This window comes from Papio anubis, chromosome X (genome assembly GCF_008728515.1).
Source record: "Papio anubis isolate 15944 chromosome X, Panubis1.0, whole genome shotgun sequence".
Classification (NCBI taxonomy): domain Eukaryota; kingdom Metazoa; phylum Chordata; class Mammalia; order Primates; family Cercopithecidae; genus Papio; species Papio anubis.
Window position 1 is genome coordinate 138,748,125 of NC_044996.1, and position 15,284 is coordinate 138,763,408.

General features: G+C 39.7%; 1 protein-coding gene across 4 annotated transcripts in view; it reads right to left on the minus strand.

Moving 5' to 3' along the window:
• STS (steroid sulfatase) overlaps window positions 1-15,284 on the minus strand; it is a 211,852-nt gene that overhangs the window by 138,088 nt on the left and 58,480 nt on the right. Inside the window, exon 1 of one of the 4 annotated variants that reach the window (XM_009197149.4) lies at window positions 442-831. The exons of the other annotated variants lie outside the window; for them this stretch is intronic. Coding sequence (XP_009195413.2) covers window positions 442-452 — 11 coding nt within the window. The 5' untranslated portion in view covers window positions 453-831. Of the gene's footprint in view, window positions 1-441; window positions 832-15,284 lie in introns of those variants that run through there. 4 annotated transcript variants of the gene reach the window in all.

The window sequence follows — 15,284 nt, forward strand, 5'->3', positions numbered from 1 at the left end:
TGGAGACAGAAACCCAACAAAACAAGCATTCTTTCCCTCTCTGCAACACACATGCACAATGCTCTTCCTCGCTCCACCTTTTAGACAGTGAATGATATCTCCTGATGCAATAAACTTGATAGGAAGATGATAATTAACAAATAATTTGGCAACAAAATTTAATTATAGGTCATTTAGATGTTTTGAAACAGTCACAAAAGCGATTTGCATGTCACTAATTAGCCCCATTTATAACCTCTCCTAAAATGTTCCCTTGCTAAGCCTCACAGAAAATCATTATAATCAATGGAAATTACCAAGCAACAACAGATTTAAGAAACAAGAACAAGACAACACATGTTGGGAGAATATGCAACACAAGCAGGTAGCTGCTGTGAACATCCCAACTAGTATGTTTCAAGGTTAAAAGCTCCCAGCCTGGCCAGGGGAATAGACACTTACCTTAAAGGCATCTCCAGCTTGAGATCCTATTGTTGGGGAAGTGAGCTGTGATGGAGGAGATTGCAACCTCATTCGTTCATCCTCTGTTCATGGTTTCTGCACCAGTGGGAGTTTAATAAGCATATTCCCATGAGAAACCTCTGCTTTGAAGCAGGCCAATCCTACTCAATCACTGCAACCTCACTACAGCTGGGTCCCGTCAGCTGCTGGAGGCTTGGCCAACAGCACTGTGCTTGAGCAAATAATGTGAGGCGGAGACACTCTGCCTAGTTGCTGCATTCTTTTGGGAGTTTCAGGTGATCCTGGTAAACTGGATTCTTCACAAGGGGCAACTTCTCCCCCTCGGTATGATTTGTGTCAAAGATAAATGCAGACATAATCTGATACCCAAGCGGTTTATGCTAGCAGCAGTGATATGAAAACTTATAGCAGGAACAGGCCAGTGACATGGGCCATAGAGAACGAGATGGTCAGATAAGAGACTGAATGGGAGTTCAAGGGATTTTTCCCCGTCTCTTATACCTGTATTCAGTCTGGGTCAGTGACCAGGCATTTCTTTCCTAAAGGAAGTTTAAGCTATTCTTATAAGAGTGAGCTTTATTTTAAGGTATTTAAAAGCTGCACCTGTGCTGAGGTGGTTTTATGTTTTAGAAAGCCCCTTGGGGCCAGGTTTGCTAACTGCAGAGCCAGGTTGCATCATACTGCTAAGTGACAAGTGGTGTCAGCCTGAGAGACCCTCAAGTGAGCTTTTTCGCAATCATTGATCTTATAACCACAACATATCTCTTATTATATGCTATTCCAGCCTAAGTAAGCATTTTCTTGGTGGACTCCTTGAATATTTTCTCCCTTTCATTTCAGCAACCATGACAAAACAGAAAAAGAGGTTGCTAAGTTGAAATACCACTGACATTGTCGCATTTCACCCGAACCCTTTGATCTTAGAAAACAGCAAAGGTTAAGAAATCCCTTGACAAAGATTCTTTGCTTGACCAAATATAACCCAGTCTCCTGAATCTTGTTCTAAGATTATCTGTGTACTTCTTTGTAAAATCCAGTTTTTGCAAGAAGCCCTCACCCTCAATATCTGATCACACATGATATCAGATCATTCTCTATAGGGTTCCTCAACCTCCACCTGCCCTCAGGCAATGTCTATATGCCTAGCATTACATAGATGTTAAAAGTTAAGCACATAGATTAGTGATGCATACATAGGTATCATTTTACAAGGTCAGCAATCCTACAGGAAAAGCAAAATTGCAGTCTACATGTCTATGTGACTAAGGATTTTTTAAAAAGCCAACTTTTCAGATTTCCCTGAAGGGCATACAATGAAGAATGGAGGAAAAAAGAAACACAAAAACAGGAAAAGTATTTGGCTTATCTCAGGAATCTGACTGCATCAAGTATAAAGGTTCCTTAGAACATATGAATGCAAAGTTAAAATTTTCCTTAGCAATTAAAAATGCTGTGCACTAATACCCTGCTTTCTAATGTGACTCAATTCAACAACGTGGGGAATGTTTACTACATTTCCAGCTTGATGTCAAGCAATGGGGAATACAAGTTCCAGTTCTGCAAAAATTCATCAACTCCCTTCTTAGTTCAAGAGAGAGGCTGAGAAATGAGAGGAATAAGACACAAAACAGTCCCAAACTTCCATGATCTGAGAGTGGGAAAAGGCCAGATTATTACCCATCAGGCACACTCTCTAAGGCCTTTTTAGGGGCTCACAAAATGTTTTAATTTGTGTTATAATCAGAAGAAAAGAAAATGAACATTGGGGATTGAAGATCATATTGGTATTTGCACCAATATAGTTGTAAAATACAAATGTTGATATGTTTTATGTTTTTACATAATATATTTTTACATTAAAACATATTTAATATGTTTTGCCTTCATGGCCCATGAAAGTCTTACTGGGCCCTGGGGAAGCGACCTTAGCCTGGTGAAGCAGTGGCTTTGCTCTACAAACACCTGGGGCAGAAATTTGATTTGAAAAATATTGTTCTCTCTTCTCTCTTTCAACCAGATTCCTTAGGAAAACCAAACTAGAGTCAAAACAAACCCCCGAAGCAGTAAGAGGTTGGATGAGATGGGCATACTATTGGGACTAGAACTGGCTCTCATACGCCCGAGCAATTTTAACAAAAAAGCAAGAAGTTTCCATTGAGAGGCTGCTGGCGAGTGCATGGCCATAGGGAGCTGACACGCTCAGGAGGGAAGGTGTGGATCATGTGGAGGCCTCTAAAAGCTAAAGCCCTGTTACCTTCTCTTTAGTGCCCAGAGAATGTGGTATGTGATGCAAATGCTTAAAACCTCTTATATCATAGCTGTCTGACCTCTGGGGACCTTCAACTTTCTTCTAGGCCCATCTGTGCACTTGCTTGTAAAATCCAGTTTTAGCAAGAAGCCTGTTAAGTCAATTTAGCAAGAACACCCTACCGCCCCCGCACCCCCCCCCCCCCCCCCCCCCCCCCGGCATCTGTTCAGAAACCTCAGTATCTGATCAGGCTCCTCAGCCTCCACCACCCTCAGGGGATGTGTGGTCACCTGGTCAGCCTTCTGCTAGAATCCTGTTAGGTCGGTTGAGCAAGAATCCTGCTGGCCCTTGGTGTTTCCTCTTAGTAGTTTTCCATCCACTGATGGGCACCCTACTCCGTGGCTATGAGTCCCCACTTTCCCATGCTGTATTCAGATCTGAGCCCAATCCTTCTCCCCCACTGCAAGTCCCCATTGCTGTGGTCCCTGCACCTGTTGCCATGGTCCTGAATAAAGTCTTCCTTACTGTGCTTTATCAAGTGCTACTGAATACTCCTTAACATCCTCCCACACCTTGTGTTCTGGAAAACGGCTTATTGCAAAGAACCCCCCTTCCCCATATGACTGAGAAAAGACTCACAGATGTCCCTTGTCTAATAGGACAGAGAGAGACCCTCTAAATCCTCATTCTTTGTCTTACAAACAGTGACAAGTTAGCTGAGCCACTTGTCCTTCCTAGTCAAATGTAGAATCAGTTTCTCTCTTTCCCCCAGAACCCTGAACATGGGCCCATCCTCAGTCTGAGTGAGCAGGCACTTCCTCCTGGGAACAGTCTGGCCTCATGGCAAATGTTTTCTCATCTACTGTCTAATCAGGCCACCCTTAAATTCAAGGTCAGTGCCTGTTATGTTTTCTAGCCTTGTTTACTCCTCTCCATAAAAGAAAAACCATTTTTGCCCCTAGCCTTTGAGAGGCTTGCAGACCTAGAGTGTTTTCCCTCTTGCATTAAGCCTTTTGAATAAAAGTCCCTCCTTACTCAGTCTGCATTTGTTTTTTTATTTGACACCAATCAGGGGAGACTTTTGGACCAATGGAGTTGCAGCCCTGTTGAAGTTTGATTTTTATATAAAATAAAATTTCCTGGGAGACACCCTAAAGACTAGAGAATCACAGCCCTTGATGTAGCATCCTGCTATTGTGCATCTATTGGAAGCCACATGTCACTTACTCACCATCATGTTGATAAAAAGGGGGTGCAGGTGCATGTCTGCCCCATCTCTTAAGATGTCAGTTGCATCACTGTTAGGTTGCAAGGCAGATAACCCCACTGATGACTCAGTGACTATGGCAAACGTCTCTGACCAGCTTGGAGGACCAACACATTCCAATATGTTTGCTATGCACATGAGCTCCTAATTAGCCCTCTGGTTCCTCTGCCGTGGACAGCTCTGTGGTCTGTGAATAGGCTGTCATTTTCCTGGGGGTGCCAAGCAGGACCTAGCATTGGTTACATGGTCCCAGCAGAAAAGAAGAGACACATGGAATATAGGAGAATAAGAGGAGAATTTACTGAAAAGACAGCTAACAGCAGTGTGGGCAGGAAGAGGAGGAAGACGGCTCAGCCCTGAGGCTGGTACAACTCTGAGGCCCAAAGGGGAAGGCGTGATCCCAGAGCTTGTGATAACCTTTGAGTAGTACAGGATGCAATCCTGGGCAATCCTGCAGGAGGGAACAGAGGAGATGAAAACCCCAACCTGGTTCTCCTTTCCCTTTCATTTGTTGACTTTCCTTGGCCAAAAACAACCAGGATAACAAAAAAGGCAAGACAGCCTATGGATGCTGTTCAACCTGGGCTTCTTCCAGGGTAGAGAACAGGTGGGGATAGGTAGAGGGACTCCAGGGATAACAGGAAAGATTCCAATCCAGGCCAGTCCCCACCGGGGGCATCATTCATCAGGAGCCCTCAATACAGAACTGCATCACTCCTTTCTCACCCTACATTAGATGGTACTGTTCTTCTCCCCATTGCACAAGAAGCGAGGTTTAGAGGGTCCCCACATTTATCCAGGATTTGAAGAATTTGAATGCCAGAGGGGGAGCACTGAATGGAACCCTGGTTTATCTGCCTCCAAAATACCTTGTTCTCACTCCTGGGTATCTACCCAGAGCTAAAGAAGTCATTATACGAAAAAGATACTTGCACACGCATGTTTACAGCAGCACAATTAGCAAATGCAAAAATGTGGAACTAGCCCAAATGCCCATCAATCAACGAGTGGATAAAGAAACTGTGGTAGATATATATATGATGGAATACTATGCAGCCATAAAAAGGAATGAATTAATGGCGTTCGCAGCAACCTGGATGGGATTGGAGACCATTATTCTAAGTGAAGTAACTCACAAATGAAAAAACCAAACATTGCATGTTCTCACTCATAAGTGGGAGCTAAGCTATGAGGATGCAAAGGCATAAGAATGATGCAATGGATTTTGGGGACTCAGGGGGAAAGGGTGAGGAGGGGGTGAGGGATAAAAGAGTACAAATAGGGTTCAGTTGTACACTGCTCAGGTGATGGGTGCACTAAAATCTCACAAATCACCACCAAAGAACTTACTCATGTAACCAAACACCACCTGTTCCCCAAAAACCTGTTGAAATAAAAGCATAAATAAAAATACCTTGTTCTCCTAATTATGTGTAATGTGTAAATTCCTTTCATTCCACAAGGGAAGAGAAGACATTTAAAAAAACAGGAGTAGTGTACTGACTCAGATTTCCATTGGAGTATTAAGACAACTAGTCATTCTTTCTAGATAGCCAGTTTCAACTGTGATTAATCAGAGACAACAAGGCCACTGTGAGCATGTGAGGGCTTTGGCGGAATGGTTTTATGGAAAAGTTAGGAAAAGGAAGACATAGAGAAAACTGCCAGAGTTACTAATTTTGCACTGGGTGTCCCCCTCCACAATCAGTCAAAAAATATTGTGACTCAGCAGAAAAAGGGAACATGTTCAAGGCGGAAAAACATGTAAATAGTGTTTATTGTATTCCTACCATGTACCAGGCCTGCTTTGCATTTTATATAGATGATGACGACGACAATAAATACAATCTTTTATATTTTCATGTTTTCAGACAGGGTCTTGTCTGTGGCCCAGGCTGGAGTGCAATGGTGAGATCATAGCTCACTGCAGCCTCAACCTCCCATCCCAGACTCAAGCAATCCTCCCACCTCAGCCTCCTGAGTAGCTGGGACTACACGCAGGTACCACTACGCCTGGCTAATTGTTTAACTTGTTTTTTTAGAGATAGGGTCTTACTATGTTGCCCAGACTGGTCTCAAACTAGCCTCAAGCGATCCTCCTTCCCTGGTCTCCTAAAGCACCATGATTACAGATGTGAGCCACCACTCCCAGCCTAGATTAACAGTCTTTAAAGTAGGTATGCTGGGATAGGTGAGAGGAAGTGAAAAGCCAACTGGGACACACAAAAAAAGCCAGGAGCAGCCTGGGAGGGTGGTTGTAAATTGTTCCTTTCCCGAGCTTGGAGATGGATACAGTTTTTACACATGAAGGAAACCAAAATATCCCCTTTTAAAATAATGAGGATTATTGATTGAAAAGAAGGAGGTTAGAAGGCAGTGGACAAATTGCCCCTCCATCTGCTTTCCTCACAGCAAGACAACAATTGACAAAGACAAGGTCTTCCTGCCCACCTGTCTGCCTTTGCCACCTTCCTGCCCTCCTGCCTGCCTTTCCCTCCGAAAGATGGTCCACTTTACAACTCTGGCCTATTAGCTCAGAGACAGCACCACAGCAGCTAGAGGCAGATTTTACTCTTCCCAGAAATGTACCTTTTGGTAGCCAGCACATGTTCTCCTCTTTGTCTTGTCAGTACATAGGATTTATGACCCTTTGTTAAAATCCTATTTGAGCAAGGCCCCTAAGCCACTGCCTTGAGAGATAAGTATTTTTGAACTGAGGCCTTTCCTGTGTGATGGGTAGAGTATATGCCAATAAACTTCTGATGGTTTTTCTCTTGTGAATCTGACTTTTATTTTCAGGAGAGTGTCTCAACTAGGAACCTATGAGGGAAAGAACAGACATTAGACTTTCTCCCTTACACACACAAAAGAAACATTAAGGAAGTGGGATGTCCATTAGAAGGCACTTCAGATTGTCTCATTTTCAACAGGAACTGCATTTGTAGATACTTACACAGCAAGCATCAAATTCAATTTCATTATTACAATTTAATCAAGCAAATTCACTGAAGTACAGTACTTGTCAGCCAGAAAATTGTTTGTTTAGTATAATTCGTCATCAATTACCTTGAAAGGAAAAAATTATGGGACATATATGTGTAAATAACTACGCATTCTGGTTATACCAGAGGGATTATCTGCAGGATCTGTAGATGACCTATCTATTTAAAAGGAGTAACTCCTGGAGCAAGAAGGCACAAAGTCAAAGGTGTGCATTGTATAAAATCCCCTTTATAAACAGCAAACTTTTAGCGTCCCTAGTATCTTCAGACAGAATTCTTTTTTCTTTTTTTCTTTTTCTTTTTTTTGAGATGGAGTCTCGCTCTGTCTCCCAGGCTGGAGTGCAGTGGCAAAATCTCAGCTAACTGCAACCTCTGCCTCCCGGGTTCAAGCAATTCTTGTGCCTCAGTCTCTGGAGTAGCTGGGGATTATAGGTGCGTGCCACCATGCCCAGCTAATTTTTGTATTTTTAGTAGAGATGGGGTTTCACCATGTTGCCCATGGCTGGTCTCAAACTTCTGAGCTCAAGCCATCCTCCCACCTCAGCCTCCCAAAGTGCTGGGATTACAGGCATCAGCCACTGTGCCTGGCCCAGAATTCTTTCCTAAGTAATCATTAATAACCACATCCCCTTCTCAGTTCACATCTTCCATTAGTCATATTATCACTTGCATACACCTGGACATCAGCACATATTATATTTCTTCTCTTATGCATTGCTGAATGATTTCGACTGGCCCAAATGGACAGGCTACAAAGGGAAAGGAATACATTGACACGTATCTGCTCCCCTGTTCTGCAGCAGGAAGCCCTGAAAGGAAGGGGAGGAGGAAGGAAATGCAGGTGTTTAGATTCGGTCCCAGTTTGGCTTTTATATGTAGCTCTGATCTCTATGAAGAGATGCCCTTTTCCCATTTTGGGCAGGGCAGGGATGACTCTAGCCCTGAGATTAAAAAATAAAGAAAGATAGGCAGTGCCTTCTGGGGCACAAGAACAGGTCAGCCTTCTCCTCAAAGCCCACCAGTAGAGACTTTGATGCCTGTTGGAAATCTTAGCAAAGTGATAGGTGTCCCAGGAAACTGGAGCATCTCACAGATATACTCACATTGTGGAACATGAGAAATACTAGTGGGAAAAACAAAAAGAGTGGTTTCCCTGCAGAGCAACTTTCTACAAGGGGGAAGGCCCAGCCAACCCAGAAAAATTCGGTGGGAGTAGTAGGCAGAATTCTAAGATGGCCAGAAGTCGGAGAGAGATGCTGGACACCAACCAGTGTCCACAAAGAAGCTGATAGTGATGATGTGAACGCCCTGTGGGGTCCACAGACCTAGAAATCACTAGTGGCCCAGGACTTTCAGCAGCAAGGAAGTGGGAACCTCAGTCCCAGAACCACAAGGAACTGAATTCCACCAACATGAACTGAATTTGGAATAGCACCAGGAGGCTCAGGGGAGAACACAACATACCTGGCACCCTGATTTCATTCTGGTGATCCCCTGAGTAGGGTAAAGTCTACCCTTGCTTAGACTTCTGAACCCAGAGAAATGATACACAGGTGTTGCCAGCCACTGTGTGCTATGGAGCAATAGAAAATGAATACAGTGGAGTGAATGTTAAAGTGTTTTTCACTGGGGAGATGTTGGTCTAAGGATACAAAGTTTCACTTAGGAGCAAGAGTTCAAGAGATCTTCCCTACAACATGATGACTGTAGTGAATAACAACACATTGGATATTTGAAAATTACTAAACAGTAGATTGTAAGTGTTCTTTCCACCAACAAAGTATGTTAGGTAATGCACATGCTAATTAGCTTCATTTAGCCATTCCATAACGTACATACACACACACACACACACACACACACACATACATATATACATAAAACAAAATGTCATGTTGTATACCCTAAATATAATTTTTGTTTTTCATTTAAAAAAATTAATTTTGCTAAAAAGTAAAGGCTTTTCTATCCAAAGCTAGAGATCTCAGGCTGGGATATTTGGTTTAGAAATTTATTTGCATATCTTACCTAAAAAGTTATTATTAAAATAAAGTACTAAAAGGAATATTTATAGATTTAATATATATTTTAACATATAACACCTAGTATATATTAAATATACATTTATATATACATTGATTTATTTATAATTATATATTTAATATAAAAATATTTATTCATTTATGTATAAATATGAATACATCAATTTATATATTTAATATGTATTAAATATTTATTATATATTATACATCTATTTTTTATAAATATAGAATATATTTAATATTTAAATATTTAAAATAAAACATATTTTTATTGTATAATTGTATAAATACATAAATATATTTATATTTATATAAATATGTGTGTGTATAAATATATATATATATAAATGCATAGTCTCTGATCATCAGAAAAATGCAAATCAAAACCACAATGAGATACCATCTCACACCAGTCAGAATGGCGATTGTTAAAAAGTCAGGAAACAATAGATGCTGGTGAGGCTGTGGGGAAATAGGAACACTTTTACACTGTTGGTGGGAAGGTAAATTAGTTTAACCATTGTGGAAAACAGTATGGTGATTCCTCAAGGATCTAGAACCAGAAATACCATTTGACCCAGTAATCCCATTACTGGGTATATACCCAAAGGAATATAAATCATTCTACTATAAAGACACATGCACATGTATGTTTATTGCAACACTATTTACAATAACAAAGACATGGAACCAACCCAGATGCCCACCAATGATAGACTGGATAAAGAAAAGTGGTACATATACACCACGGAATACTACACAGCCATAAAAAGGGATAAGATCACGTCCTTTGCAGGGACATGGGTGAAGCTGGAAGCCGTCATCCTCAGCAAACTAACACAGCAACAGAAAACCAAACACTGCATGTTCGCACTCATAAGTGGGAGTTGAACATTGAGAACACATGGACACAGAGAGGGGAACAACAAACACCAGGGCCTGTTTGGGGGTTGGGGGTGACGGGAGGAAACTTAGAGGATGGGTCAATAGGTGCAGCAAACCACCATGGCTCACGTATCCTATGTAACTAACCTGCATGTTCTGCACCTGTATCCCATTTTTTTTAGAAGGAATACAAAAGAAAAAAATTTTAAAAATAAAAATAAAATATATAAAATAAATAATATGAAAATAAATATTTTTAAAAATCTGTAGTATTCATCTGTATTCGAAATCATCTTTAAATTATATTAAAATTTTTTTTCATTTTTAATTATATTTTAACTAAATATATTAATATTTAAATATTTATTTAAAATAAAACATTTATGCTATATAATAGTATAAATATATAAATATATTTACATAAATACTTATATATGCATTTATATATAAAATTATATATAAATACATAATATGAAAATAAATATTTTTTAAAATCTGTGGTATTAATCTTTGTATTGCAATTCAGTTTTTAATTCCATCTACAAATATTGATTGAACTACAACTTAATGTTACCTGCTATGCAAGACTTGGCACCACCCCTACATGTAAAAAAGGTCCAGAATCTATTGGCTGGATGGTCCAACCTCAAAACAGAAAGAAGAAAGGGACATATTGTGGGCTAAGTAATGGTCAGGGCCCGAGGTGCCCACAACCGAATCCCTGGCACCTCACACACTTTACCTTACATAGCAAAGGGCACTTGGCAAGTGTCATGAAGGATCTTGAGATGGGAAGAACTTCCCGGATTAGCCAGGTGGGCCCACTGTCATCACAAAGGCCCCTCTAAGAAGGAGGTGAGGAGAGACTGGAAGACACTACACTGCTGACCTTGAAGATGGAGGAAGGGCCTACCAACCTGGAATATAGGAACCCTCTAGAAGCCGGAGAAGGCAAGAAGAGGAATTCAACCCCTAGAGCCTCCAGAAAAGAAGGCAGCCTTGCCCACACCATGATTTTACAGCAGTGAAACCCACTTTGTGTTTATGACTTCCAGAACTGTAAGGTTATATTGTTTTACATTGTTTTAACTCACTCAGTTCACTATAACATGACAATCCTAAGTCAAAAGAACAAAGCTGGAGGCATCACGCTACCTGACTTCAAACTATACTACAAGGCTACAGTAACCAAAACAGCATGGTACTGGTACCAAAACAGAGATATAGACCAATGGAACAGAACAGAGTCCTCAGAAATAATACCACACATCTACAGCCATCTGATCTTTGACAAACCTGAGAAAAACAAGAAATGGGGAAAGGATTCCCTATTTAATAAATGGTGCTGGGAAAATTGGCTAGCCATCAGTAGAAAGCTGAAACTGGATCCTTTCCTTACTCCTTATACGAAAATTAATTCAAGATGGATTAGAGACTTAAATGTTAGACCTAATACCATAAAAATCCTAGAGGAAAACCTAGGTAGTACCATTCAGGACATAGGCATGGGCAAAGACTTCATGTCTAAAACACCAAAAGCAACGGCAGCAAAAGCCAAAATTGACAAATGGGATCTCATTAAACTAAAGAGCTTCTGCACAGCAAAAGAAACTACCATCAGAGTGAACAGGCAACCTACAGAATGGGAGAAAATTTTTGCAATCTACTCATCTGACAAAGGGCTAATATCCAGAACCTACAAAGAACTCCAACAAATTTACAAGAAAAAAACAAACAACCCCATCAAAAAGTGGGCAAAGGATATGAACAGACATTTCTCAAAAGAGGACATTCATACAGCCAACAGACATATGAAAAAATGCTCATCATCACTGGCCATCAGAGAAATGCAAATCAAAACCACAATGAGATACCATCTCACACCAGTTAGAATGGCGATCATTAAAAAGTCAGGAAACCACAAGTGCTGGAGAGGATGTGGAGAAATAGGAACACTTTTACACTGTTGGTGGGATTGTAAACTAGTTCAACCATTATGGAAAACAGTATGGCGATTCCTCAAGGATCTAGAACTAGATGTACCATATGACCCAGCCATCCCATTACTGGGGATATACCCAAAGGATTATAAATTATGCTGCTATAAAGACACATGCACACGTATGTTTATTGCAGCACTATTCACAATAGCAAAGACTTGGAATCAACCCAAATGTCCATCAGTGACAGATTGGATTAAGAAAATGTGGCACATATACACCATGGAATACTATGCAGCCATAAAAAAGGATGAGTTTGCGTCCTTTGTAGGGACATGGATGCAGCTGGAAACCATCATTCTTAGCAAACTATCACAAGAACAGAAAACCAAACACCGCATGTTCTCACTCATAGGTGGGAACTGAACAACGAGATCACTTGGACTCAGGAAGGGGAACATCACACACCGGGGCCTATCATGGGGAGGGGGGAGGGGGGAGGGATTGCATTGGGAGTTATACCTGATGTAAATGACGAGTTGATGGGTGCAGCAGACTAACATGGCACAAGTATACATATGTAACAAACCTGCATGTTATGCACATGTACCGTACAACTTAAAGTATAATAATAATAAATAAATTAAAAAAATAAAAATAAAAAAATAAAAAAAAAAAAAAACCATGTTATAGCAGTGTTTGGAGATTACAGAAAGGAAAGGAAAAATATAAGGAAGGAGGAAGGAAGGTAGGAAAGAAAGAAGAAAGCGAGAGAGAAAGTAAGGAGGTGGAGACAGAAATTATTTGAATCTACTCAGGAATCTCCAAGTCTAGAAATATAAGAAAAAAGATCTGCTGAAAAACAGCAGTTTTTGTTATCACTGGAGAATACAGGGTAAAGGGTAGGGAGAGACTCCTCTGTACTGTTTTTTCATAACTACTTGTGAGTCTATAATTATATCAACATAAAATATTTATAAAAACAAAATTATAAAGTGGAATGAATGGTAACCTGCCATGTCTATATATTACACATAGAAAATTCTGGAATGATATCTATAAACTGTTTCCATGGTGAGTATAGATGGTACCACTGTCATATGCTTCTTCTCTATGCTTTTCTGATTTTTGGATTTTTTTTTACAATAAACATATCTTTTTTCATTAAAAATAAACAAAAAGACTTTTAAAAAATAAAGTACAAAGGGTTGAAGAATAAGAAACACTCATTATCTCTCGGAGAGGAATAGCTTAATGCCCAAGTTTCGTTAGCTCATATTTCACTGTATTGCAAATTCCACGGCAAATGCTACTGCTTTGTATCACTGCATGCGAAGCAAATGTTGGATTTTACCATAATAGAGAAATGAGCATTTCAGGCTCTTTGTTGTTGATTCCAACAACATCCAACTGAATGGCTGTTTTTTTCCTGCTGTCCTGCAAACCAGGAGGTTGGGAAACCATTCTTTTGCCCCCCACAATCATCTCATCTCCTAAAGCAGAGCACAATAGGGAAAATAGTTTCACATATCAATTTGTGGACAAGTCATGATATTAAAAACGTATGTGTACCCTTCAGCCTGCTATTGAGTAGCTGATTCTTTCTGTCCAGTTATAGTATAAGTCTTTAGTTACTTGTTAAGTTCCTGACCAGTTTATAATTATGAATGATTTTACAAAAACATAACAAAATATATATGCAGTTTCATTTGTGCATAATGATCTTTCTTCCATTAAAGCTCAAAATTGGTTTACGACATTAAAATACTTTGAATTTCCCTATCATTACATTGTACCATATGGCAAAATCTTCCTATTGGGACTTGGTTATTTCATCATTACCTAAAAGACCCTTTCATGACATCATTTAGAAAAAAATTAATATGTATAAATTCAATCAATATGGAAAATTCTAAACTTCCTCCAGGCCTAAAAGTGTTCATAACAAAGAATTTCTTGACTGAATTGTTAAAACTTAACCACCATTCTCCAATCCTGTACTTCCAGGTACAATCTTAATCTCTATGACTTGCACATATCCTAGAAATGCTTGAAGACAATGCCAACAAATTCATGTCGGCAATGCAAAAGAGATTTGAGGACAGGGTGCTAGTTGTTACTTCTTGAATAAAAATGCAACTCCTGGGCAATGCAGAAAAATCAATCAGCATCTCTTTAAAATGTATTATCTTTGTATGAGGGAATAAGTGTAATTTTTTTTTTTTTTTTTTTAAAAGACAAGGTCTCACTCAGTTGCCCAGGCTGAAGTGCAGCGGTACAATCTCAGCTCACTGCAACCTCTTCCTCCCAGGCTCAAGGGATCCTCCCACCTCAGCCTCCTGAGTAACTGAGACTACAGGTGATTTTTAAATTTTTAGTAGAGATGGGGTTTCGCCATATTCCCTAGTCTGGTCTTCAACTCCTGGGCTCAAGCAATCCACCTTCCTTGGCCTCCCAAAGTGCTGGAATTGTAGGCATGAGCCATTGCCCCCAAGCCCAAGGTGTAATTTTTAATGAAAATTTTAAGCCATTAAAATGGAGTACAGAAAAAGTATCAATTTTGTTTGCCAAACCTAAACTAAGTAACTGTTTTTTTTTCTCTGATGACCACTGGGTAGAGATGATATATCTAATAATAATCAAATTCACAACAAAATCTTTCAGCATAGCTTTCAGGTTAGTACTTCCTTAAATTGGGATTTAAATTTTATGCATACAGATACATGAATGCCTCTTATTTAAGGCCCTTGGATCACACAGTTCTATGTTGCTTTGGAATGAAAAAGAAGGGTTTTCATTATTGATATGTGAGACAACATATCTTTATCAAAGTAATAGGATGAATCATTTGAAATTGCCATTTTTGTAGATAAAATATGGTTAACTATTAGCAATGTCATATGGCTGGTCATATATGGACAGCAATCAAAGAATCAAAAAAGAAAAGAAAAGATTGATCAATAAGTAAATAATAGAAGGATGGTATGAGAAACGTACATTAAGAGAACAAAATAGAACTTTTGGAAATGCAGAACATGATAAATGAAATAATTCAGCATAATACTGGGAAGATCAAGGTGAGGACATCTCAAAGAAAACTGGAACAAAAAGTCAAGGTGATAGGTAACAGGAGAGAAAATACATGAAAATTAGGATATCATAACCAGGGGCCCAATCTTCAGCTAATAGATATTCCAGAGGAAGAGAGAGAGAGAGAGAGAGAGAGACATATTACCAAAGCAATAAAACAAAACAGTTTTAGACCTGAAGGGCATGAATCTCAGTATTGAACAGACCTGGGGGCCCACAACGATGAAGGAAAATAAACCCAGAGCAAAGCCCATTTTCATGGACCCTTAGGATACAGAGGACCAAGACAAAATCCTAAGTGCATTGGGGGTACAGTGGGTGGATGGCTTACATACAATCAAATCACAG